At 38.4% G+C, this 27,764-nt stretch overlaps 2 protein-coding genes across 3 annotated transcripts in view; both read left to right on the top strand.

Moving 5' to 3' along the window:
• The first annotated feature begins 13,115 nt into the window (after positions 1-13,115).
• Positions 13,116-27,764, top strand: part of CHM (CHM Rab escort protein) — a 239,441-nt gene continuing 224,792 nt past the window's right edge. For both annotated transcript variants that reach the window (XM_055564939.1, XM_055564941.1), the window contains exon 1: positions 13,116-13,263. In XM_055564939.1, the coding sequence (XP_055420914.1) occupies positions 13,215-13,263 (49 nt within the window). In that variant the 5' untranslated portion in view covers positions 13,116-13,214. The remainder of the gene's footprint in view (positions 13,264-27,764) is intronic.
• Positions 13,279-27,267, top strand: LOC129639734 (craniofacial development protein 2-like). The gene is made up of 2 exons (XM_055564942.1): positions 13,279-13,501; positions 26,972-27,267. The coding sequence occupies exons 1-2, from the start codon at positions 13,487-13,489 to the stop codon at positions 27,221-27,223; spliced, it is 267 nt and encodes an 88-aa protein (XP_055420917.1). The 5' UTR covers positions 13,279-13,486; the 3' UTR covers positions 27,224-27,267.

The following is a 27,764-nucleotide window of genomic DNA, read 5'->3' on the forward strand; positions in this document are numbered from 1 at the left end:
ATTTGAATGTTCATAATAAAATACTCTTTCAGCTGTAATTTTTGGGTGGAGAAATAGTTTGCAGAGAGCCATCTGTAATTGTCTTTTATTTTGCAGGGTCCACTACATAGGTGTTTAAAAATCTTTTTATTGAAACTGTTTTGGTAGCAATACTCATACAGGCTACCTGAGGAAAATAAGGTGTTATTGTTCCAGACACTTGAGTCTGCTGGAACTGAAGGATAAAAAAACAAAAACAAACAAACAAACAAAAAAAAAAACAAAAAAACACAGTCATCTTGGAACAGACACCACAAGCCTTTCTGCACAAGGGCAGGAACTTGCTCTTGCCCTCACGGCAACTGTACTTCTCTTTGCAGGTCTCTTCTACTCTCCTTCCTCTTTATCAGTCAACTTTCTTTGGTATTTATCTTGATTATGGCCATAAACAAGATGGATGCTTTACACAATGAGTGCTCCAGCCCACTTCACATCAAGACAAATCTCAATACTTCTTTCAACTTCTCTTATACTATAACTTCTATATGTGTCATTTGTTTAGAACTTCCTGAATAGGGAATCTGGTTGGCCTGGGTTATTTTTTTAAAACAGACCTCAAGTCTAGGCATAAATCTTGGCAAGCCATGGATTCTCTTGGGTCAGCTTTATTCTTTTCCCTCCAGTCAACTGTGGTTAGAGGCTTGAAGTCAAGTGGTATTTAAGACAGGATTGTTGTCTTTTGGCAGGGATGTAGGAGGGGTATTTTTCAGGAGAAGGTACAGTGGCAATGGTAGACATAGATACTATAGAAATACAGAGATAATTCTTGCTTTTTGGTAGGCATTTCATATATTTCTCTCTAAACTCCTAATCTATTCTGATGGATAATATACAATATGGTTCAAATGACCTCATCATATTCAAACTTGTCACAAAATCAGTCTAAACATGAAATGATTCTATTTTTAATGTTTTGAGTCACACATAGACTTAAAAAAAAACATTATCCTTGAAGATCAGAGAAAATAAAAAGCTCTGAATCTTAGGTTTTTCAACAATATCCTGTAAAGACCAATTTAAAATGCTTTTGTGTTGAGATAAAACATGAATGTATTATAGTAAAATCAGACTGTACTAATAAAACACAAATAATAGGAAAGACTACCAGTACAAAGTATAGAATATTTTAAATTTTTGCTATGAACATTTATGTTGTAAATTCTCATGTAAGGTTTTTGTCAGCAAATCTGGAGGGGATAGCTCACCCTTTAAGATTAATTATCTCTTTAATATGAATTTTTTTTCTTATCAAAATGAAAAATCAAATACAATTAAATGGGAAGCCATCCTATATTGCAGAGTTCCATGTGCTTGCCTGAATTTTTTACTTTGTGTAACCATATACAGAATTTGCTACATTCAAACTTTGCGGATAATAAAACTGCTGCTGCTGCTAAGTCGCTTCAGTCGTGTCCAACTCTATGTGACCCCATAGACGGCAGCCCACCAGGATCCCCCATCCCTGGATTCTCCAGGCAAGAACACTGGAGTGGGTTGCCATTGCCTTCTCCAATGCATGAAAGTGAGAAGTGAAAGTGAAGTCGCTCAGTGGTGTCTGACTCTTAGCAATCCCATGGACTGCAGCCTACCAGGCTCCTCCATCCATGGGATTTTCCAGGCAAGAGTACTGGAGTGGGGTGCCATTGCCTTCTCCGAATAAAACAGAAGAACGCAAATTATTTTATTGAATGATGAAATGCAAATGAACAGTGCTGATACTTAATCTTTTCAGTGTGTATGCTTGAGTATGTTTAGACAATTCTAATTAACTGGATGTTAGTTTGATAAAATACAGGGAAACTTAGCAATCAGGCCACTTAATATTCAGTTTAATTATGTTGGTAACACTTCTATTTACTTGTAATGCCACGGATTCTTTGGTAAAATGAATGCCCATTTTGTGGTCTGTTATGCAGAAATGTTTAATCCAGTGTTTGATTTACTCTATTAAATCTTCCTTGTTGAATGTGCTTATTCATCCATGCAGAATTGGGTATGCTGCTTTCTGTTACTATGACATTACAATTAAACAGCTAAAAGAAGAACAGTAAGACTTTCTGTAAAGGTTCATGAAATTCCCACAAAACCATTGATAGTTTATTACTTTGTTCTGTTTTGTAAGGACTATGAAAAAATGCAAATGCATTCTGATAATTTCTGTATCAAAGAAACTGAGAAATAGTTACTACAAATAGTCACTTTGTTAATAATACTAACACTTAAAACATATTTCTGATATAGCAGAAATGATTCCTATGATTACATTGATTATTTTTTAAAGGTGGAAATGAACATGAACTCAAAGTACCCAAATATACAGGAGAAAAATGGATGTAATAATATTTGTACTATTTTCAAATGGAAAAGTCTAAGTTGACTTTGTCTGGGTATACTGCTAGACTCAGAGAGTTTATATGCAGAAAAGTACTACTTTGTGTAATAGCAGGCTGTTCTCCAGTAAACTGGACTTTCTCCACTTTTAGCTATTTTTTTTTTTTTTTGTCCTAAGTACTTGTGTTTGTGAACTTCTATTACCACACAACAACAGGCTTAGACTGAAAACTTTTAATTCAAAGCAAGCCCTAATACTAGATCTTCATTTTTAAAAATTCTCCTTTCTAAGTATGGAACTTGTTGCAAGATACTAATAATATACTTCTGAACTGTTACTCCTTGTTTTTTCTTTTTTTTTTTTTTTTTTTTTTTTTGAGGGATGTTAAGAGACAGAAAGACCAGACAGAATGATCTCTGTTCGTTTCCAAGGCAAACCATTCAATATCAGAGTAATCCAGTCTATGTGCCAACCAGTAACGCTGAAGAGGCTGAAGTTGAACTGTACTATGAAGACCTACAAGACGTTTTAGAACTAACACCCAAAAAAGATGTCCTTTTCATTATAGGGGACTGGAATGCAAAAGTAGGAAACCAAGAAACACCTGGAGTAACAGGAAAATTTGGCCTTGGAATATGGAATGAAGCAGGGCAAAGACTAATAGAGTTTTGCCAAGAAAATGCACTGGTCATAGCAAACACCCTCTTCCAACAACACAAGAGAAGACTCTACACATGGACATCACCAGATGGTCAACACCAAAATCAGATTGATTGTATTCTTTGCAGCCAAAGATGGAGAAGCTCTATACAGTCAACAAAAACAAGACGAGCAGATGACTGTGGCTCAGATTATGAGCTCCTTATTGCCAAATTCAGACTGAAATTGAAGAAAGTAGGGGAAACCACTAGACCATTCAGGTATGACCTAAATCAAATCCCTTATGATTATACAGTGGAAGTGAGAAATAGATTTAAGGGACTAGATCTGATAGATAGAGTGCTTGATGAACTATGGACGTAGGTTCATGTCATTGTACAGGAAACAGGGATCAAGAACATCCCCATGGAAAAGAAATGCAAAAAAGCACAATGGCTGTCTGGGGAGGCCTTACAAATAGCTGTGAAGAGAAGCTAAAAGCAAAGGAGAAAAGGAAAGATATAAGCATCTGAATGCAGAGTTCCAAAGAATAGCAAAGAGAGATAAAAAAGCCTTCCTCAGCGATCAATGCAAAGAAATAGAGGAAAACAACAGAATGGGAAAGACTAGAGATCTCTTCAAGAAAATTAGAGATACCAGGGGAACATTTCATGCAAAGATGGGCTAGATAAAGGACAGAAATGGTATAGACCTAACAGAAGCAGAAGATATTAAGAAGCGTTGGCAAGAATATACAGAAGAACTGTATAAAAAAGATCTTCACAACCCAGATAATCACGATGGTGTGATCACTCACCTAGAGCCAGACATCCTGGAATGTGAAGTCAAGTGGGCCTTAGAAAGCATCACTACGAACAAAGCTAGTGGAGGTGATGGATTTCCAGTTGAGCTATTTCAAATCCTGAAAGATGATGCTGTGAAAGTGCTGCACTCAATATGCCAGAAAATATGGAAAACTCAGCAGTGGCCACAGGACTGGAAAAGGTCAGTTTTCATTCCAATCCTAAAGAAAGGCAATGCCAAAAAATGCTCAAACTACTGCACAATTGCACTCATCTCACACGCTAGTAAATTAATGCTCAAAATTCTCCAAGCCAGGCTTGAGCAATACATGAACAGTGAACTTCCAGATGTTCAAGCTGGTTTAGAAAAGGCAGAGAAAAGAGAGATCAAATTGCCAACATCCGCTGAATCATGGAAAAAGCAAGAGAGTTCCAGAGAAACATCTATTTCTGCTTTATTGACTATGCCAAAGCCTTTGATTGTGTGGATCCCAAAAAACTGTGGAAAATTCTGAAAGAGATGGGAATAACAGACCACCTGATCTGCCTCTTGAGAAACCTATATTCAGGTCAGGAAGCAACAGTTAGAACTGGACATGGACCAACAGTCTGGTTCCAAATAGGAAAAGGAGTATGTCAAGGCTGTATATTGTCACCCTGCTTATTTAACTTCTATGCAGAGTACATCATGAGAAACGCTGGGCTGGAAGAAGCACAAGCTGGAATCAAGATTGCCAGGAGAAATATCCATAACCTCAGACATGCAGATGACACCACCCTTATGGCAGAAAGTGGAAAGGAAGTAAAAAGCCTCTTGATGAAAGTGCAAGAGGAGAGTGAAAAAGTTGGCTTAAAGCTCAACATTCAGAAAACGAAGATCATGGCATCCGGTCCCATCACTTCATGGGAAATAGATGGGGAAACAGTGGAAACAGTGTCAGACTTTATTTTTCTGGGCTCCAAAATCACTGCAGATGGTGACTGCAGCCATGAAATTAAAAGACGCTTACTCCTTGCAAGGATAGTTATGATTAACCTAGATAGCATATTGAAAAGCAGAGGCATTACTTTGCTAACAAAGGTCCGTCTAGTCAAGGCTATGGTTTTTCCACTTGTCATGTATGGATGTGAGAGTTGGACTGTGAAGAAGGCTGAGGGCCGTAGAACTGATGCTTTTGAACTGTGGTGTTGGAGAAGCCTCTTGAGAGTCCCTTGGACTGCAAGGAGATCCAACCAGTCCATTCTGAAGGAGATCAGCCCTGGGATTTCTTTGGAAGGAATGATGCTGAAGCTCAAACTCCAGCACTTTGGCCACCACATGCGAAGAGTTGACTCATTGGAAGAGACCCTGATTCTGGGATGGATTGGGGGCAGGAGGAGAAGGGGACGACAGAGGATGAGATGGCTGGATGGCATCACTGACTCGATGGACGTGAGTCTGAGTGAACTCCGGGAGTTGGTGATGGACAGGGAGGCCTGGCGTGCTGCGATTCATGGGGTAACAAAGAGTCGGACATGACTAAGCAACTGAACTGAACTGAACTGAAGAGCTATACATTCATACAGACAGGGTTATTTTCTAAGGCAAAAAGCTCACTTTTCGAACTCAGAGTATTGATGGTTATATGACATACTTACTTTATATAGTAGGAGATCAGTGTCTGGTTCTTTTGGTTTTCTACAATATGGTAAGAATGAGATTCTCTGATAGTGGACACTGTGTGTGTGTGTAAAATTATGTGACTACTGAATCATAAACTGCACTAGTAAGACTGAAATCTGGGAAGTGTATGTAATAGTTCTGGTTCATCTGGCCCATTACCATTCCTAGAAATTATTTTGCATGTCCTACTGATGAGCAGGCAATACTATCATCTATGAAAACACATAGATGTTTTTAATATATGTTAAAAATTTGTCTGATTAACATTCTGAATCAGACCAATTCCAGCCTAGGGTTTCCTAAGGTGTGTTCTGTGGCTTAAAACTTATTATGAAATCTTCATAGGTCACATACATATTTATTATAAAAGATTTGAAGAGTCCTCCACTAAGGAAACCATTTAATTGCTCCCTAAATGTATTTGATCATGAAATCCCTCTTAATATCCTGATGAATTACTTTCCTCCAAAGAACACACTTTGGGAAAGAGGTTAACCATGGTACTGAAAGGGATTTCATAGATCAGTATTATAGCTCTCTACCCCTTCAGCATTGAAGAAGTATTTATTAAGCTCCTATCCAATTATAGGCATTCTTCTAGATGCTTTGGGTAGTTCAGTGAAAAAGTTTCCTTCCTTCCTGCTACTAACTTCTTTGATTGTTGAATTTATTTACATAAGCCATTCTTTAATATATTTATATGTTCAATTCCCAAGATACCTTGGAGGGAATATATTTTATATATTGGTATTTTCATTTTTTGCCAATCAGGTTGGTGAAAATCTGTATCTCCCACATGCTCACAATGACTATTACTACTACTGTAGGTACTGTTACTAACAACAACATTTACTGAGTGCTTGCTGCTGCTGTTGCTGCTGCTAAGTCTCTTCAGTCGTGTCCGACTCTGTGCGACCCCATAGACGGCAGCCCACCAGGCTCCCCCGTCCCTGGGATTCTCTAGGCAAGAACGCTGGAGTGGATTGCCATTTCCTTCTCCAATGCAGGAAAGTGAAAAGTGAAAGGGAAGTCGCTCAGTAGTGTCCAACTCTTCATGACCCCATGGACTGCAGTCCACTAGGCTTCTCCATCCATGGGATTTTCCAGGCAAGAGTGCTGGAGTGGGGTGCCATTGCCTTCTCCGGAGTGCTTACTACCAGTCAATTATAGTCTTAAGCACTTTATTTACCTCTCATAACTACCTTGGAGGGTTAGTAATATTATTGTCACCATTTTTACAGATGAGGAAACTGAGATTTAGATAGAATGAATAATTTACCTAAGATTGTTCAGCTGGATAGAATAGGGACTCAAAAATGAATTCATAACTATTATCCTTTATTGCCTTTCTAAGAAAAGGCTGTTCATTGCTGTATCATTTATAGTAGAAAAAGACTAGAAAAACTTAATATCCATCAATAAAGAAATATTAAATAAATCTTGATGTATCCATAAAATGGAATTATAGGAAGCCATTAAAAATGAGGCATCCATATATGTACTAAGAATACAGAATCTCCCAAATATACATTAAATGAAAAAAATAAACATGTAAAGTAAGGAATAATGTTTATTGCATGCTACTGTTTGTGTCAAAAAATAAATATATTACTGCTACACACACACACACACACACACTCTAACACACAAAATCTTTAGCAGGATTCACAAGAAACCGAATACAGTATTTATTTCTGGGGAAGACAACAGGGGGCAATGATGGTATGAAAATTTATTAGTATGTCTTTGTATGACATTCTGTATTGATTGAATTTTTATTAACCATGTGTGTATCATCTGCTTAATTATAAACTCAAAACCTGCTGATGAAACAATTTCATTTGGTAATAAACTCATTTTATTCCCATTTAAAATAGTACTCCTGTATTGTTTCCTGAAGAATTCCTATACAATATTATTTATCTAGTCACTAAGTAGATTAAAATTTATTTATTTTTGACAAACAAAAATTCCATATATTTAAGGTATACAATGTGATGTTTTGATATATGTACACAGTGTGAAATCATTACTATAATCAAACTAATTAACATATTCCTCACTTCTCATAGTTACCATTTTTCTATGATGAGAACATATGAGATGTACAGTCACAACAGAATTCACATATAAAATACATTATTATTGACTATAGCCCCCATACTCTACATTCAGTTCAGTTCAGTTACTCAGTCGAGTCTGACTCTTTGTCACCCCATGAATCGCAGCACGCCAGGCCTCCCTGTCCATCACCAACTCCCGGAGTTCACTCAGACTCACGGCCATCGAGTCAGTGATGCCATCCAGCCATCTCATCCTCTGTCATCCCCTTCTCCTCCCGCCCCCAATCCCTCCCAGCATCAGAGTCTTCTCCAATGAGTCAACTCTTCGCATGAGGTGGCCAAAGTACTGGAGTTTCAGCTTCAGCATCATTCCTTCCAAAGAAATCCCAGGCTGATCTCCTTCAGAATGGACTGGCTGGATCTCCTTGCAGTCCAAGAGACTCTCAAGAGTCTTCTCCAACACCACAATTCAAAAGCATCAGTTCTTCGGCGCTCAGCTTTCTTCACAGTCCAACTCTCACATCCATACATGACAAGTGGAAAAACCATAGCCTTGACTAGACGGACCTTTGTTAGCAAAGTAATGTCTCTGCTTTTCAATATGCTATCTAGGTTGGTCATAACTTTCCTTCCAAGGAGTAAGTGTCTTTTAATTTCATGGCTGCAGTCACCATCTTCAGTGATTTTGGAGCCCAGAAAAATAAAGTCTGACACTGTTTCCACTGTTTCCCCATCTATTTCCCATGAAGTGATGGGACCGGATGCCATGATCTTCGTTTTCTGAATGTTGAGCTTTAAGCCAACTTTTTCACTCTCCACTTTCACTTAAGTTTCCAGAAATTACTCATATTATAACTGAAATTTTTCACCCTTTGACCAATATCTCCCCTTTTTCCTACTCCCAGCCTCTAGTAAGCACTATTGTATTCTCTGCTACTATTAGTTTGACATTTTTTTTTTTTTTAAAGCTTCTACTTATAAAGTGAGATCAGGTGATATTTGTCTTTATTGTTTGGCTTATTTCACTAGCATAATGTTCTCCAACTTCAGCCATGTGATTCTTCTTTTTTAACACTTATTTTACATCTAATATACATGTAGATGCCACATTTTCTTTATTCATTCATTCATTGATGAACATTTGTTTCCATATATTGGCTACTGTAAATAATGGTGCAATCAAGATGGATATCTCTTCGAGATACTGTTTTTATTTGCTTCAGACATCCACCCATAAGTGGAATATTTTTGATGCCTATTATTTGCCAGGCACTGAAAGATGTGGTGGGAATGTAACAGTGAACAATAGAGGTACAGTTCTTGACTTTGTGGAACTTACTTTCTAGGAGGATGGCAAATATGAAACACATAATTGCATAAGGAACTCATTATTTCCCATCATGAAAAATTCAACAGAGGAGTATAGAGTGAGATCCTAAGCTAGTCTGAGGCACTTGCCAGATTGTGTCGCTTTGCATCAACCGCAAAATGAAGATTAAACTAGAAGAAAGAGGGAAGCTAGAAGAAAGAGGGAAGAAGGATCAAAGTTCACCTCAGGCACATGGAATAGCATGTGCAAAGACCCTGAAGTAGGAAGAAGCATGGGATATCAGTGGAAAGTAAGGAGAGCCAATATGGCTGGAACTCAGAAAAAGGTGAGAGATACGAGATGACTATTGAGTTCAGCAGGGCCTTTTAGAACACGTTTAAAATCTTGGAGTGGATTTTTAAAGCAATAGGAAATCATGGAAGTTTTAGGTAGAGAAGAACATGATCAGATTTGAATTTCTAAAAGTTTACCCTACTGGTAGTGTGGGGTGTGAACTGGAGAGGAACAAGCATGAAGGAGGTGCCCAGCTGGGATCTACTGTAGTAGCCTAGGGAAGAGATTATGGGGGCAGTCCAGATTTAGAGGTGGATATATTTACAATATATCCTTGAGATAAATCTGGCAAGAGTTGCTAATGAATTGGTTTAGGGTGAAAGACAGTAATATATTAAAAAGATGATAAATGATGATATAATAAGTTTTTGACTTGAGAAACTGATGAGAAGTTGGGAACATTTCCAAGCTAGGGAACACTGGGTGAAGAGGTTTGGGAGTAATGTTTAAATATTCAGGAATTTAGTACTGGATACGGCCAGAAGAGATAGGGTTGGATATATGGATTTGGAGTTCAAAGGAAAGGTATGGGAGAGAGACCATTAAATTGCAGTTTGTAAAAATTTTTATGGTTTGGAGAAACATCATATCCCACAGTTGAATAAACTTCTGAATACAAGGTAAATGTTCAGAGAATTGTGGTTTCTCAATTCAAGAAATCTTTAAATAAAAAAAATAATGTCACAATGATTTAACAGATTAGTCAGTTTGTAGGTATCCATCAACTCATTGTACTGTGATTTATCCACAAAAAAAATTCAGTTCTCAAAAATAGATATCTTTAGAATAATAGACACAATTAAGCTGTTTTGCTTTATGCTATTTTGTTGATGTTGTCAACCCCTACACTCACTTTTGCCTTGCAAAAGATTAACAAAAATACATGGGAAAGAAAAAGTACTTTGAGTGTTTTCTCCATGAAGATACTTTACATTTTCCTAACATAATAATCTTTTCTATGCCCAGAGAGGGTGTGATAACTTCAGAGAAAGGGCAGCTAAATATAGGCTGGCACTTTTTGAAAAAATTATTTTTATTTATTTATGGCTGTGCTGGGTCTTCATTGCTCCACACAGGCTTTCTCTAGTTGTGGTGAATGGTGGCTACTCTTTGTTGCAGTGTGTGGGCTTCTCAATGCAGTGGCTTCTTTTTTGCAGAGCACAGGTTCTAGGAACACGAGTTTCAGTAGTTGCAGCACACAGGCTTATTAATTGTGGCGCAGGGGCTCAGTTGCTCTGACATGTGGAATCTTCCTGGACCAGGGATCAAACTTGTGTCCCTTGCATTGGCAGGAGGATTCTTATCCACTGTACCACCAGGAAGTCCTAGGGTGGCATTTTTTATCTTTTTGAGGGTTGTGCTGTCTAGCTTCAGGGGAAAATAGCATTTCAAATCTGGGGGAAAACATAGTGGAAAATTAATATTACAGAGTAATTATTTTTTTTACTTAATTAGATATGAAATTCATGAAGACATGTTCATTGCTGTAATCCCAGCATCTAAATCTTGCACATAGTATTTAAATACTTGCACATAGTAGGTACTCAATGAATATTTAAGGAAAGTTAAATGAATTAATGAGTTGTATCTTCACAGTGTGATTATATTTGTTAAAAAATTTCTGAATCCACAGAAAGTTAGATATGGTCATATTGAAAAGGATATATATATACACATATACACACACACGCACACATACATATGTGTATACACACACACACACACACATACATATACCCAAATATCTCCAAAGACAAAAATACTTTTATTTATCATGTTTTTAACCACCCACCCATCTCCAAAATAGAGATTTTGGAAAGCTTCTTGCATTTCCTCTGGTAAATCTATTAATTTTCATTTCCACTGCTGGTATTAAGAGTCTCACAGATCTCACAGTTACGGTCTATTTCACGTCTGATACTACTCAAAACTTTCTATTTGTATCAAGGCAAATAGCAGAGTGATTTGCTAGACAATAATTTCCCTTTTCAAAGGAATCTCTATTACACAAAATATTCATCAGAGGACCCTATCACAAGAGTATTGTTCAATACAACAAGAGATTCCATAAGTGATATTAATACAACACTGTATAATGTTGCTAATGATTGTCACAAAACTCAACAAAGTGCAGCCAAAAATCCCAGTAAAATACAATTTTAAAGACTTTTCATGGAACTTAATGTGGTAACAAACATGTATTGAGCATCTTCAAAATATAAGATACATTCTAGTGATGGGCAGCTATCAAGGTGAAGACCTAGTCCCTGTCTCTATAGTACTTACCATTAGGGGAATCAGGGCTAAGTTGTTCAGCAAACACTTACTGAATTCCTGCTATACACCAGGCTTGTGTTTGATGCAGGGGGTAAAAAGATAAGTAAGGCACAACCTCTATCATTAGGGGCTTATAATTTAAGGTATGGTATATCTGGGTGCGTATTTTGAGGGCTATGTGTCCAGTATAGGAACCAACATAAACACAAATAATTTTCAGTGCAATATGGGAGGTTATGACAGAGTGGTAGCAAAATGTAGGGAAATTTAACCCAATATAGGGAAGAAATGCAGGGAGGAGGTGGTGGAAATGACTGAGTCTTGGGGATAAATGTTACCTGGAGAATGGGAAGATCATTCCATGCTGGAGGAACAACGGTGTGACTGCGGAACTACAAACAGCTCAGAGGTCAGACAGGTAGTGTAAGGAATGGGCCAACGCGGCACTTTCTTTGAATTATTTTGAAACTCTGGTAAAATAGCTACACGATGAATTTCTGGGATCAAAAAAGTACCCTCCCTCACTCCCATGCATCTTCCCTCTCTTTTTTACTTTGGTATTATCAGACAGCTGCTGCTGCTGCTGCTAAGTCGCTTCAGTCGTGTCCGACTCTGTGCGAACCCATAGACGGCAGCCCATCAGGCTCCCCCGCCCCTGGGATTCTCCAGGCAAGAATACTGGAGTAGGTTGCCATTTCCTTCTCCGGTGCATGAAAGTGAAAAGTGAAAGGAAACTCGCTCGTCGTGTCCGACTCTTAGCGACCCTATGGACTGCAGCCTACTAGGCTCCTCCGTCCATGGGATTTTCCAGGCAAGAGTACTGAAGTAGGGTGCCAGCATTTTAAATAAGGGGGATGAGGGTGCAGGTGGGAGGAGGCCGACCTTGAAAATACTTAGGAGAGCTATATTAGCTGCTTGGCAGAGGCAATCTAACCCTCATCAAATACAATCACTTGAATACAAAGGCCACTTTACTTAGATCATCTCTGCAGTACCTAATTGGGAAAATCTTGTATGAACTCCTTGTATACGTGTATGAAACCAGATTCAGAATCAGTTAATGCCTATCAAGCAACTACTGTGCTTTCATTTTTCCCTCCTGCAACCAATATTAATATATAGCCAAGGTGGCTGTTTGGACTAACTAGAACAAATACAGATGCTGTGAGGTTCCATTCCGGCGAAGCTAGGGAGAGATTTTTTGTGGATTTTTATTCGGGCGACAAAGACAAAAAAAAAAAAAAAAAAAAAGATAAGGAATAGAGTGTGAAGGTATTGGTGTGAAAAATTATGCTTCGGGGGCCAAAACTAAAGTATAGACACGCTAAAGGAAACAGTTTCCAGGCTGAAATGAAAATTTCCTTTGTTCACAGAGCAATTCCCTTTCAATTTCACTCCGCCCTCGTGTCTCCTAACAAATCTTGCTTCATCATTGTCAAGCAGTTCGCAGGTCTTCCCACCATTCATCTTAGCCATCAGAGTAAAAATCTACAACTCTTTTCTACCTCAAAACTCCAGGCTAAATGCGCTACTGTTCTCAGCCTGGAAAAGGAATGGAGCTTTTAACGTTCGATTAAAAAGTTTCAAATACAGTGCTGTAGCCTCCTACCTGGACCCACCACTCGAGAACTACAATGCCCAGAATGCACTGTTTCCCTTCCGCCATCTACCGCGGCAGTGCGGAACTTGATCTTATTTGTACAAGAAACAGTCACATGACACGTTTCCTGTCAAGATGGCGGATAACCTCCCTTCGGAGTTTGATGTGATCGTAATAGGGACGGGTATGTGTGGCTCTGGTACTACCTGGACAAAGTGTAGGAAGTCTGTCCCATTTCTACCTTCTCTGTCAGGAGTGAGGGTCGGCGAGAAATGTTGGTGTCGAGTGTGGGAGGAAGGACGGAAAGGAAGTGAGGTAGTCTGGAGTCAACGCGGGACTTGGGCGCTCCAGGGAGGGGCTTGGACCCGCGGTGCATAGCGCCATTTGAGTAGGGGTCGATATGGTTGATGCCGATTGCTGAGGTTGGTTGCTGCGGGTGATTCCTGTAATTTTCTTAGAGGGAGGAGGGTTTGCAGTGTCAAGAGAACGGAGGGTGGGAATTTTATCAATGGAGACACCATGGCATGACATTATGATTTCCTCGTTGATTTCAAAGTGATATTCCACATTATTTTGTCTCGCCATTTCATAGAATTTTTCATATATTTATATAATCCTAGGGTTCAGTGGATCTCGGATACAGTTTGTTACTCAGTTGGTACCCATTTACGTTTAAATGTACTAAGGCGAGGAAGTGGATTATTTTCTGTTGTGTTGAGAAGCATGCTGCTGCTGCTACTGTTAACTCGTTTCAGTCGTGTCCGACTCTGTGCGACCCCATAAACAGCAGCCCACCAGGCTCCTCTGTCCCTGGGATTCTCCAGGCAAGAACGCTGGAGTGGGTTGCCATTTCCTTCTCCAATGCATAAACGTGAAAAGTGAAAGTGAAGTCTCTCAGTCCTGTCCGAGGTTGTAATTTGTTGAGGTAGCCATTATTCCTGCTTTATTGTGCGGAAAGAAATCATTTTGCTTTCTTCTACCCATCTATCTACCCACAGCTAAATGAGCTGAAAATAAGGTCTGTGAGTCCAGTTTTGGTGTGTGATCATATCTTGCTCTTGTTTGCCCATGGTTGATGCTTCATGTTTTGGGTGGTGCCAGAACTCCCTCTGCAGTTTCTAGTTGACAAATTACACGTACAACACGTGGCAGAAAACATTTGGAAAAGTTGTTATTTTGTTTTTCTTAACAGTGTAAAGGGTGAATTTTAGATGGGATGAAATAGTTTGTTGGGTGGGGTTTTGTCCTGTCTACAGAATGTGGTAGGCTGGAGAACCTCTGGTGAATGAGACCCTGTCCATTGTGTTAATAAATTCAGCTCATTGTCTTCTCAAACAGTAGGAGCAGCCATGTTTCCAGGTCGGGAGTAAAAATAACTACCTATTTTCGACTGATTATTTGCTAATCCGTGTGCTAAGCTCTTTACAAATCGTATGTAATCCTCATGACTTTGTTAGAGTAGGCATTTTCTACACTTTACAGAGGAGGAAAAAAGCTTAAAAAGGTTGCAGTTTGCTCAAGATCACACTGCTGGTAAATTTCCAAAAGTCCATTGTATACTAAAAGGAGAATCAGTAGTTCTGACACTCAGAATTAAGCCATATTAATAGAAATAACTGGGAAAACTTGGTTGTAGATCTTGCTTGGCCATTAACCAGCTGTGTGAATTTCTAGGGTTAGGAACTTAATCTCTCAGAGCCTATATTCCTTGGTTTTGAATATAGGCAGGATAAACTAAATAACCTTTCCAGTGTTGTCTAACAAAAAATTCACGTATTCTAGTTCTACATGGGTGATTGTTCTCAAAACAGTAAGGACATGTTTATTCTCAACCTGAGAATTGCATGGCTACAAATTACTTTGCTGTAGCTGCTATGAACAGATCTTGGATGACAGCTGGAAGGAGTCAGTAGATTCTATTTATTCTCACCAGTCTATCTTGAAACTTAGAACAGTATCCATTTAAAATAGTTGTTATACCATACTTGGGTCCTGTGTTACTCCCTTTTTTTTTGTTGTACTTTGAAACTTAGGGCGTTTTAAAAATTACTTTGTATCATTAAAATATTGTTTCTTGATTCAAATTTTAATTGAAAAGTGGCAATTCTTATTATTAAGTGCTGTTAATTATTATATAAGAAGTATTTTGCTCTCTAGTTCAGTTTGTAATATGGACTGTATCCATCTTCTTGGAGTCTGTTATGATAGAGGTAGGAAGATTCTGTGAGTGATCCAGAAAATTGCATCAGGAAACATCTGGTGTATTTGGAAAAAGATTCATTTTAGACTTATTAACATGAGAGTAATGTTACTTCTCTAAGTATGTGAAGAACTTACTTGAGTTAGAGGTTTTCATATCACTTAGTGAACACTGTTTAACTTTTCAAGCACATTGTTTAAATTTATGATTTGAAGCTTTGTATGTAGATAAAAGTCATTCCCAAATAAATGAATTCAATAATTATAATCATTATTAAATAAGAGTGATTTTTAATGTGTTTGGAATATTTCTCTTCTGAAGTAGTATGCTGAAAGTGGCCTTTAAGATATGTTTGCCTTACTAAGTATACTGGCTTGAGTCAATCATAGAAAAATCAGCATTTCAAAGATTCAGTTTTGATAACAAAAGCAGAAGTAATCATGCATGTATCAGAAACATGAAGAAATGGGCTATGAGATGCAGTTTTTCTTTTAGCAGATTTAGTTTCAGTTAAAATGTCATAAAGAAACAGTTGCTTTATCAAGTAAAATAACCTGTGGATAATATTTTAAATCCTTTTGGCCTTGATTAACTTGTTTTTCTTTTCATTCTTCATAATATAACATTTTCATTAAGGACATGTTTTGAAGAGATTATGGGAAAATAAAGATTTGTATGCATTTTCTTAGTTAAGCCCATTTCCTCCTGATTACAAAATACAGGAAATAATCTCTCAAACACCTGAAAACAGAGGAATAAGATAAAGTACTTAAACCATGCAAAATATAGAAGAAACTGAAATAAGGAAGGAGGGCCAAATGGAGCCTCAAGGAAGAGGACAGAAATGGAATAGCGACTCCAGTATAAAATTAAAAAAAAATTTAAAAGTGAAAAAAAATCATGGCAATTATCTTAAAAAAATAGATGTAGAGATGAGTGTCTAGAAAGTGGCCTTCAGTTTGGGTGCACGGTTGTAATTTTTAAGACATTTGCCATTTATAAAGACATTTGAATAATAACTTTGTAGGTTACAGAGAAGTATCATTGGTCACAGGTTAAAAATCATCCTAGTCACATAATAACATAATAGCACCTCACTGGAGGTGACTTATCTGGCATCTTATATAATCTGTAACCTGCAGCAGAGCCATCAATTCAACATAAGGGCAGGTGGGATGGAAGTTACAAGCATCATGGGATATTATTGGCATTCTTCTTGCATAGGGGAATCCCTCATTCTCTCACCGAGAGCATATTCATTCTTACTTTAGAAAACTCAGTCGTGTCCGTCTCTGTGACCCCTTGGACTGTAACCCACCAGGCTCCTCTGTTCATGGGATTTTCCAGGCAAGAATATTGGAGTGGGTTGGCATTTCTTCCTCCAGAGAAGACACAGGAGATGTTAACAACTGCTGCAAAAGCTGTGTTTGGATGGTGTCATTAGACCTAAGTGACAGTTTATAGCCTAATGTGAAAGGGGAGAGACAAACACCTAAAATGCAAACCTACATCAGGCAACACAATGACCTGGGACCATTTGGCATAGTGACAGACTACACAGTTTTTAGAATATTCAGCCCAGAATTACTGAGAACCTAGTCCCTGCCCTTGTGACGTTTACTGTGTTACCTTTTCTGAGGAAATATTTGGGGTTCCTGACAGTCACATGCTCAGAGCTGTTCTAAGACAATGTGGGCCTTTCATTGCATCCTTCTTGTTTTCTGAAGACCACATAGAGATTCATTCAGCATCCCTTTCCTTTCTAAAGTGCATCACACATATTATATTTTGGAGTTCTTCCCCTAAATGGACTGTCGAGTAGACTAGCTTAAACATTTTTCCTGCAGAGGATAAACATGGATCCTTTTCATTTAATAATTTTATTGCTAAAGATTATGGGGAAAGAAATGAAATAAGAAAAATAACAAACATGGGGGAAACTACAGGGATATTGCTCGTAAATCCTGACTGCCTTGCTATATCATGCTCAGCATAGTCCAGAATCAGTCATTGTGGCAGCCTGGCATAAAGGGAATCACTTAACCTTCCTTCTAGGTGACTTTGGGCAAGTTGCATAACATCTTGGAACATCAATTTGTTCATCTGTAAAGTGAGAGACTTGAATTAGGTGACCTCTAAGATAGGCATCTCCCAACTCTAAAATTTACCATTGTGTGTGCATAATTATGACACTGGGTCCTTGAGAAAAGACTAAATTTTATATAGTCCTCATTTGAAGTCAAGTCAGTGTTTTCAGAAATTTTTCTATCAAAGCAGCTTATAAAGAATCATTTTCTTGGAAATGATAAACTGCTTTCATCAGGAAAGGTCATGTGGGTAGCACAGCTGAATTTCTTGATGTTCACTTCAGTCACTCAGTCGTGTCTGACTCTTTGCGACCCCATGGACTGCAGCACACCAGGCTTCCCTATCCATCACCAACTCCTGGAACTTGCTCAAGCTCGTGTCCATAAGTCGGTGCTGCCATCCAACCATCTCATCCTCTGTCGTTCCCTTCTCCTCCTGCCTTCAATTTTTCCCAGCATCAATGTCTTTTCTAATGAGTCAGTTCTTCTCATCAGGTGGCCAAAGTATTGGAGCTTCAGCTTCAGCATGTTCTTCCAGTGAATATCCAGGATTGATTTCCTTTAGAATTGACAGGTTTGATCTCCTTGCAGTCCAAGGGACTCTCAAGAGTCTTCTCCAACAACACAGTTCAAAAGCATCAATTCTTCAGTGCTCAGCCTTCTTTATGGTCCAACTCTCACATCCATATATGACTAGTGGAAAAAACGTAACTGACTAGATGGACCTTTATTGACAAAGTAATGTCTCTGCTTTTTAATATGCTATCTAGGTTTCTCATAGCTTTTCTCCCAAGGAGCAAGGGTCTTATAATTTCATGGCTGCAGTCACCATCCACAGTGATTTTTGAGCCCAAGAAAATAAAGTCTGTAACTGTTTACATTGTTTCCCCATCTATTTGCCATGCGGTGATGGGACCGGATGCCATGATCTTAGTTTTTTGAATGTTGAGTTTTAAGCCACCTTTTTCACTCTCCTCTTTCACCTTTATCAGAGAGGCTCTTTAGTTCCTCTTCCCTTTCTGCCATAAGGGTGGTGTCATCTGCATATTAGATGTTATTGATATTTCTCCCAGCAATCTTGATTCTAGCTTGTGCTTCATCCAGCCTGTCATTTCGCATGAGGTACTGTGCATATAAGTTAAATAAACACGGTAACAATGTACAGCCATGATGTGCATCTTTCCCAATTTTGAACCAGTCCATTGTTTTGTGTCTGGTTCTAACTATTGCTTCTTGAAACGTTGGGGGGCAGTAATGTTGTCGGGGGTATAGTTGAAACTGATTTTTACTAAATACCTGTTTATGCCAGACTTTCTGCCAAGTGATGTCTTATGTATGTGTATTATTTAGTCCATTCCTGGGATGCCAGTATGTGATTCTAACATCAGAGGATGTCCATGCTTTTTTTTGCCTGTATTTCCCCAAATCCATGAACCTGTGGTCTAGAGCAGAGTGTTTTTTTTTTTTTTTTTGCAAGATGCCACCTATTTGTGGTCATGGAATCAATTCCAGCATTTAAAAAAAACAAAGGTGGAACAGAATATGTATTAGAATATATTATATGTAATAAGGATGAGTATAGTTTTATGGAATATATTTCATGTGTGTATCACTGAAGCACACCCACATACATATATTCATATATATTTAAGGGGGGTGGCTGAGGGCAAAAAGTTTAGAGAATATTGATTAACTGAATAATTTAGTAGGAATGAAAGTAGTATTTTAAAAGTCCTTTTGTTTTATAAATGTTATGCCATCCATATGTTCTATTTACTTTGATATGTATGTATCTTATTTGAGAGCATTGTGTAGTGCAGCAGTCCCTGATCTTTTTGGCACCAGGGACCGATTTTGTGGAATACATTTTTTCCATGGATGGGGGACAGGTTGGTTTGGGGATGATACAAGTGCATTACATTTATTGTGCACTTTATTTCAATTATTATTACATCAGCTCCACCTCAGATCATCAGGCATTAGATCTCAGAGGTGGGATAACCTAATTTAGTGATTGACAGTGTGGCTCTGAAATTGGACAGACTGTGTGTGAATCAGTTATGACTCTTGTGCCACCTTACACATGTTCTTGAATGTCTTAAGTTTCTTAGCTCTAAAAGAGAGTAAACCTCAGAGAGTTCTGTTGAGGATTTGGTGGAATAAATATTTAAAATGCTTAGTAGGTGTTCAGAAAACCTAGTTGAAATTTATAGCCCATTATCTCCTACTGAGGGGCTTTTATCACCACTGCTGTCAAAGAGTGAAGGCTTCCTAGGAAAGGCTCATGGTTTCCATGGAGAGCAGTGGAAAGATTCAGGTGTCTGAGTCATTGTCCTGCTCTTCTCATTGGCTGTTAGGTGGGAAAAACCTTTGTATGTCTCTTACCACTATTTCTATCAGACTTCTTAACTGGTGATTTTCTTTCATTTTCTTTTACTCTGTTTTGTTCACCAGCTTGCATTATTTGTTGTTTTGCCTGACGGTTTTGAACAGGTTTATCTTGTTTGAGGCATAGTATGAAACTCTTGTCAGTGTAAAATGATGAAGAAACTAAAGAAAGCATACAGATTTTGCTGTTTGAAAAATGCTTTGCAATTCTTCAGCCATTTATTGATGGAGAAGTATGTCTTTTCTGTTGTTAATACCTAGAAAAGTAAAGGGAATTATATAACTGTGGAGAAGATTCTTTGGGAGAAGCTTACCCTTCTCTGTAAATCATAAATTTGAACCAATCACTCAGAGAGAGCTGCATCTGTAACCAGAGTTCTCTCTGCAGCATCATTTTCATCTCCCATGCCTCATGTCATTTTCTTGTTTCCTCCAGTGTTCTCATGATGTTTTGGGTAACTCAGGCTACAGCAATTAAAATCAAATACGGCTGCTCGCCATCACATTCTCATATTTAACATAAAATCCCAATGTGCAGAAACAATTATAAATCCATATAGTTGACCTGTTACTCACGCTCTTAAGTTTCAGTGCAATCTTCTAACTGAAAAGTTAGGCTTTGTAACTATGTAAATGGTTTAAAATGGTCTATGTAAATGGTTTAAAACCTAGAACAGCTTAAAAATCACTAACGCTTCTCAGTTTATATTCATATGTATATTACAAACTATATATATGTATATGTAAACATATATTATGCATAAGTGCTAGAGAAATTGGAAACTTTGGGGGATATTTAGTTGTAACAAACAAAATAGGGATACTTTTGAAAGATTGATTTATTGTCATTTTTGGTTTTCTGATAATCTTATTAAAAGGCAGTGTAAAAGATGAGAATTTATCACAGATATTGACTTCTCCAAGTATGATTATGAGAGGTATTGTGTTATTCATAATGAGACTATGTAAAAACTAGTTTGAAAATAGGTGAAGAGCCCAGGGGCAGGTTTGCCCGTGTGGTGCTTCACAAGGGTGTTTGATCTTATATTGGATTTTTACCAAGAGTTTAAGTGAATAATGTCATACCGTTTGGCTGATTTCATTTATATCACATTTATAAAAGTACCAGTATCTGCTTTTTCTCCTAAGTAGTGTTCATACATATTTTTTGTCCAGCCCAGTGTTCATGTTGAGTTACAGTGGCTTTTGGTTAATGGTAATTTTAGTCATTTTGTATTGCTTTGAATTGTTTTGGATCATGTATCTGTGATCTGAATTTGCATATTTGTTAAACTGCTTTTCAGTATATGCATTTAAAATAATTGTGATGGAAAAGCTTGCACAAAGTAAAGTGTAGGGATATAACATTTTACATACAGATATCAGGCATATTAGGAAGATGCTGAGTTGTGTTCTAATCCTTAGTTTTCTATGTTACTTTGGTATGAGCTATCTAAGCTAAATAGATGACAGAAAATTAAATTTAGTATATACAACACACTGTTAAACAAATGTATGAAATTATTTCTAGCATTTGTTATATGCTGAGTACTATATTAAGCCCGTAAAGTGCATTATCTTATCTGATTATCACGGTAACTTTGTCTGTTGCTAGATGCTTATTGTTATCTCCATTTTACACATGTGGAACCTAAGACTTAGTTAGGTTTGACTGAGGTCAGACTGTTAAGACTGAAGTTGCTCTGGCTAGGTGTTGTTAGACTGAACTGGTTGTATTTTTCCATGTGAAAAAATACCTTATATTGTCAAGGTTAGATTATTGTGTTATAGTTTCAGTTCAGTTCAGTTCAGTCGCTCAGTTGTGGCAATTGCTTCATTTTGGGGGGTTACTATTGTTGACATTAAAGTCCTGATGCCAGAGAAGCCTTGTGATGTTAACTCCTTATAATAGACAGCATCATGATGTCTGCTGTCATCTTGCAAACATTTTGAGGAAGGCGAACCTAATGACCTGGTTGTATTTATCCCTTAAAACTGAAAAAACAGAGTCAGCCACTGAAGTAATGGCAAGAAATGGGGTCAGAGAATACAGTCATATTTCTACTTGAAAATCTGTTTCCCTAGGAATTATTCACTGATTACAAGATACATAATTTTCAACAGAAATAAAATCATTGTTAGAAATGCCCTATAGGTTATTTGTGTGTGTGCAAGGGTTTGCCATTTTGTCATTTAAAATTTCTTTTTTAGTTTTATGTGCTTGTAAATTAAGTTTTCAAGATCAAGTATGGGACTCATTGTTCTGTTCATGAAGCTTTATTTTTTTGGGGGGGTGGTTGATTGGTTCTTTTGGTTCCTATAATTGTCAACAGTTGTCAGCATTTAGAATGGATTCATCCTATTACTAATTGACAGAGTGGATGTGATAATATCTTTTCCCTCCAAGGGCCCTGTCATTAACAAATAATAGTAATAACTAACACTTTTATGTCTATATTTCCAGACCATTTCGCACTTTGTGTGTATAGATGTGTGTATGCTATTCTATTTTTCAGTTCACAGTGTTATGAATATCATTTCATAATAAGCAAATCTTCATCCTCAGTGTCTTAAAAAGATAACTTCTTATTTGGAGATAATTTTAGATTCACATGCAGTTGTAAGAAATAGTATAGAAAGATCGTGTATATATTTCATCCAGCGTTCCCCAGTGGTAAGTAACATCTTGCATAAATACGTGTAATATAAACAGATAATTGACCTTATGAAATGACCTTATTTATTGACTGTGCCAAAGCTTTTGACTGTGTGGATCACAATAAACTGTGGAACATTCTGAAAGAGATGGGAATACCAGACTGCCTGACCTGCCTCTTGAGAAACCTATATGCAGGTCAGAAAGCAACAGTAAGAACTGGACATGGAACACAGACTTGTTCCAAATAGGAAAAGGAGTATGTCCAGGCTGTATATTGTCACCCTGCTTATTTAACTTATATGCAGAGTACATCATGAGAAATGTTGGGCTATAAGAAGCACAAGCTGGAATCAAGATTGCCAGGAGAAATATCAATAACCTCAGATATGCAGATGATACCACCCTTACAGCAGAAAGTGAAGAGCAACTAAAAAGCCTCTTGATGAAAGTGAAAGAGGAGAGTGAAAAAGTTGGCTTAAAGCTCAACATTCAGAAAATGAAGATCATGGTATCTGGTCCCATCACTTCATGGGAAATAGATGGGGAAACAGTGGAAACAGTGTCAAACTGAATTTTTCTGGGCTCCAAAATCACTGCAGATGGTGACTGCAGCCATGAAATTAAAAGACGCTGCCTACTTGGAAGGAAAGTTATGACCAACCTAGATAGCATATTCAAAAGCAGAGACATACTTTGCCAACAAAGGTCTGTCTAGTCAAGGCTGTGGTTTTACCAGTGGTCATGTATGGATGTGAGAGTTGGACTGTGAATAAAGCTGAGGGCAGAATTGATGCTATTGAACTGTGGTGTTGGAGAAGACTCTTCAGAGTCCCCTGGACTGCAAGGAGGTCCAACCAGTCCATCCTAAAGGAGATTAGTCCTGGGTGTTCATTGGGAGGACTGATGCTAAAGCTGAAACTCCAATACTTTGGCCACCTCATGCGAAGAGTTGACTCATTGGAAAAGACTCTGATGCTGGGAGGGATTGGGGGCAGGAGGAGAAGGGGACGGCAGAGGATGAGATGGCTGGATGGCATCACCGACTTGATGGACATGACATTGAGTAAACTCTGGGAGTTGGTGATGGACAGGGAGGCCTGGCGTGCTGCGATTCATGGGGTCGCAAAGAGTCTGACACGACTGAGTGACTGAACTGAACTGAATGACCTTATTCAGATGTCACCAGTCCAACATATACTTGTGTGTGTGTTCAATTCTGTGTAATTTTATCACATGTGTGGATTGTTGTCAAATCCAGACACAAAACAGTTTCATCGTAGTCTCTCATAATATCTTTTTATAGCCACGAACACTTTCCTCCTTCCTACATCTCTAAATCGTGCTGCTTCTGCTGCTGCTGCTAAGTCGCTTCAGTCGTGTCTGACTGTGTGCTATCCCATAGATGGCAGCCCACCAGGCTCCCCCGTCCCTTGGATTCTCTAGGCAAGAGCACTGGAGTGGGTTACCATTTCCTTCTCCAAAGCATGAAAGTGAAAAGTGAAAGTGAAGTCGCTCAGTCATGTCCGACTCTTAGCGACCCCATGGACTGCAGCCCACCAGGCTCCTCCATTCATGGGGTTTTCCAGGCAAGAGTACTGGAGAGGGTGAAATTGTATTCTCAGCTCTAAACCTGGCAACCCTTTACCTGTTCTTAACTTCTATGATTATGTGACTTCCAGTTCAGTTCACTTCAGTAGCTCAGTCGTGTCCTACTCTTTGAGACCTCAGGAACTGCAGCACGTCAGGCCTCCCTGTACATCACCAACTCCCAGAATTTACGCAAACTCACGTTGATCGAGTCAGTGATGCTGTCCAGCCATCTCATCCTCTGTCGTCCCGTTTACCTCCTGCCTCCAGTCCCTCCCAGCATCAGAGTCTTTTCCAATGAGTGAACTCTTCGCATGAGGTGGCCAAAGTATTGGAGTTTCAGCTTTAGAATAATTCCTTCCAAAGAACACCCAGGACTGATCTCCTTTAGGATGGACTGGTTGGATCTCCTTGCAGTCCAAGGGACACTCAAGAATCTTCTCCAACACCACAGTTCAAAAGCATCAATTCTTCGATGCTCAGCTTTCTTCACAGTCCAACTCTCACATCCATAAATGACTACTGGAAAAACCATAGCCTTGACTAGATGGACCTTTGTTGGCAAAGTAATGTCTCTGCTTTTGAATATGCTATCTAGGTTGGTCATACCTTTCCTTCCAAGGAGTAAGCGTGTTTTAATTTCATGGCTGCAGTCACCATCTGCAGTGATTTTGGAGCCCAGAAAAATAAAGTCTGACACTGTTTCCACTGTTTCCCCATCTATTTCCCATGAAGTGATGGGACCCGATGCCATGATCTTCGTTTTCTGAATGTTGAGCTTTAAGCCAACTTTTTCACTCTCCTCTTTCACTTTCAACAAGAGGCTTTTTAGTTCCTCTTCACTTTCTGCCATAAGGGTGGTGTCATCTGCATATCTGAGGTTACTGATATTTTTCCCAGCAATGTTGATTTCAGCTTGTGCTTCTTCCAGCCCAGCATTTCTCATGATGTACTCTGCATAGAAGTTAAATAAGCAGGGTGACAATATAAAGCCTTGACGTACTCCTTTTCCTATTTGGAAACAGTGTGTTGTTCCAGGTCCAGTTCTAACTGTTGCTTCCTGACCTGCATATAGGTTTCTCAAGAGGCAGGTCAGGTGGTCTGGTATTCCCATCTCTTTCAGAATTTTCCACAGTTTATCATGATCCACACAGTCAAAGACTTTGGCGTAATCATTAAAGCGGAATTAGATGTATTTTTTGGAACTCTCTTGGTTTTTTGATGATCCAGCAGATGTTTGCAATTTGATCTCTGGTTCCTCTGCCTTTTCTAAAACCAGCTTGAACATCTGAAAGTTCACGGTTCATTTATTGCTGAAGCCTGGCTTGGAGAATTTTGAGCATTACTTTACTAGCATGGGAGATGAGTGCAATTGTGCGATAGTTTGAGCATTCTTTGGCATTGCCTTTCTTTGGGATTGGAATGAAAACTGACCTTTTCCAGTCCTGTGGCCACTGCTGAGTTTTCCAAATTTGCTGGCATATATAGTGCAGCACTTTCACAACATCATCTTTCAGAATTTGAAATAGTTCAACTGGAATTCCATCACCTCCACTAGCTTTGTTCGTAGTGATGCTTTCTAAGGCCCACTTGACTTCACATTCCAGGATGTCTGGCTCTAGGTGAGTGATCACACCATCATGATTATCTGGGTCGTGAAGATCTTTTTTGTACAGTTCTTTTGTGTATTCTTGCCACCTCTTATTTATGTCTTCTGCTTCTGTTAGGTCCATACCATTTGTGTCCTTGATCGAACCCATCTTTGCATGAAATGTTCCCTTGGTATCTCTAATTTTCTTGAAGAGATCTCTAGTCTTTCCCATTCTGTTGTTTTCCTCTATTTCTCTGCAATGATCACTGAGGAAGGCTTTCTCATCACTTCTTGCTATTCTTTGGAACTCTGAATTCAGATGCTTATATCTTTCCTTTTCTGCTTTGCTTTTCACTTCTCTTATTTTCACAGCTATTTGTAAGGCCTCACCAGACAGCCATTTTGCTTTTCTGCATTTCTTTTCCATGGGGATGGTCTTCATCTCTGTCTCCTGTAGAATGTCACGAACCTCCGTCCATAGTTCATCAGGCGCTGTATCTATCAGATCTAGTCCCTTAAATCTATTTCTCACTTCCACTGTATCATCATAAGGGATTTGATTTAGTTCATACCTGAATGGTGTAGTGGTTTTCCCTACTTTCTTCAATTTAAGTCCGAATTTGGCAATAAGGAGTGCATGATCTGAGCTACAGTCAGCTCCTGGTCTTGTTTTTGATGACTGTATAGAGCTTTCCATCTTTGTCTGCAAAAATATAATCAGTCTGATTTTGGTGTTGACCATCTGGTGATGTCCATGTATAGAGTCTTCTCTTGTGTTGTTGGAAGAGGGTGTTTGCTATGACCAGTGTGTTCTTTTGGCAAAAGTTATTAGCCTTTGTCCTGCTTCATTCTGTATTCCAAGGCCAAATTTGCCTGTTACTCCAGGTGTTCTTGACTTCCTACTTTTGCATTCCAGTCCCCTATAATGAAAAGGACATCTTTTTTGGGTGCTCACAGAATGAGGTCCCCTGGAAAAGGGAATGGCATACCACTTCAGTATTCTTACCTTGAGAACCCCATTAACAGTATGAGAAGGCAAAATGATAGGATAGTTAAAGAGGAAGTTCCCAGGTCGCTAGGTGCCCAATATGCTACTGGAAATCAGTGGAGAAATAACTCCAGAAAGAATGAAGGGATGGAGGCAAAGCAAAAACAGTACCCAGTTGCGGATGGTACTGGTGATAGAAGCAAGGTCTGATGCTGTAAATAGCAATATTGCATAGGAATCTGGAATGTTAGGTCCATGAATCAAGGCAAATTGGAAGTGGTCAAACAGTAGATGGCAAGAGTGAACGTTGACTTTCTAGGAATCAGCAAACTAAAATGGACTGGAATGGGTGAATTAACTCAGATGACCATTATATCTTCTACTGCGGGCAGGAATCCCTTAGAAGAAATGGAGTAGCCATCATGGTCAACAAAAGATTCCAGAATGCATCACCTGAATGCATTCTCAAAAAAGACAGAATGATCTCTGTTCGTTTCCAAGGCAAACCATTCAACATCACAGTAATCCAAGTTTATGCCCCAACCAGCAACGCTGAAGCAGCTGAAGTTGAACGGTTCTATGAAGACCTACAAGACCTTTTAGAACTAACACCCCAAAAAATGTCACTTCCAAAAGCTTATTAAATGGCATTTCTAGTAGATGATTAATAAATACACTAGTATTTCTTTAGATATCCTGTCATTTATTTAACTTATCAACTTTTTTTTGACATTTAAAGTTTTCAGTTTTTCACTTTCATGAAGTGATACTATGATGAACATGGTGTACCTAAACCTTTTGTATGTATTTAGTTTTTTCCTTAGGACAAATACCTAGAACTGTAAATGTTAAATTGAATTTAGGGGGTGGTTATGTAATGATTTTTATTTGTATTGATGAATTACCTTAAGGAAAGATTGCTAATCTAGTATCACTAGCGGAGTATGAGAACACTTACTTTCCCATAGTCTTTCAGTATTTTCTATGAACGTCAACATTATAGCCAGAAAATGTTTCCTTGTCTGAATTTATGTTTTCAGATTTTAAGTGAGATTATTTAATAGGTATATTGGTCAATTTATTTCTTTTATTCATTGCTTTTACCCATGTTCCTATTGTGCGATTTTTTCCCTTTTCAATATGTAATGATTCTTTATATATTAAAATCTTTAATTCTTTGTTATG

The sequence above is a fragment of the Bubalus kerabau genome, chromosome X (assembly GCF_029407905.1).
Source record: "Bubalus kerabau isolate K-KA32 ecotype Philippines breed swamp buffalo chromosome X, PCC_UOA_SB_1v2, whole genome shotgun sequence".
NCBI classification, from domain to species: Eukaryota; Metazoa; Chordata; class Mammalia; order Artiodactyla; family Bovidae; genus Bubalus; species Bubalus kerabau.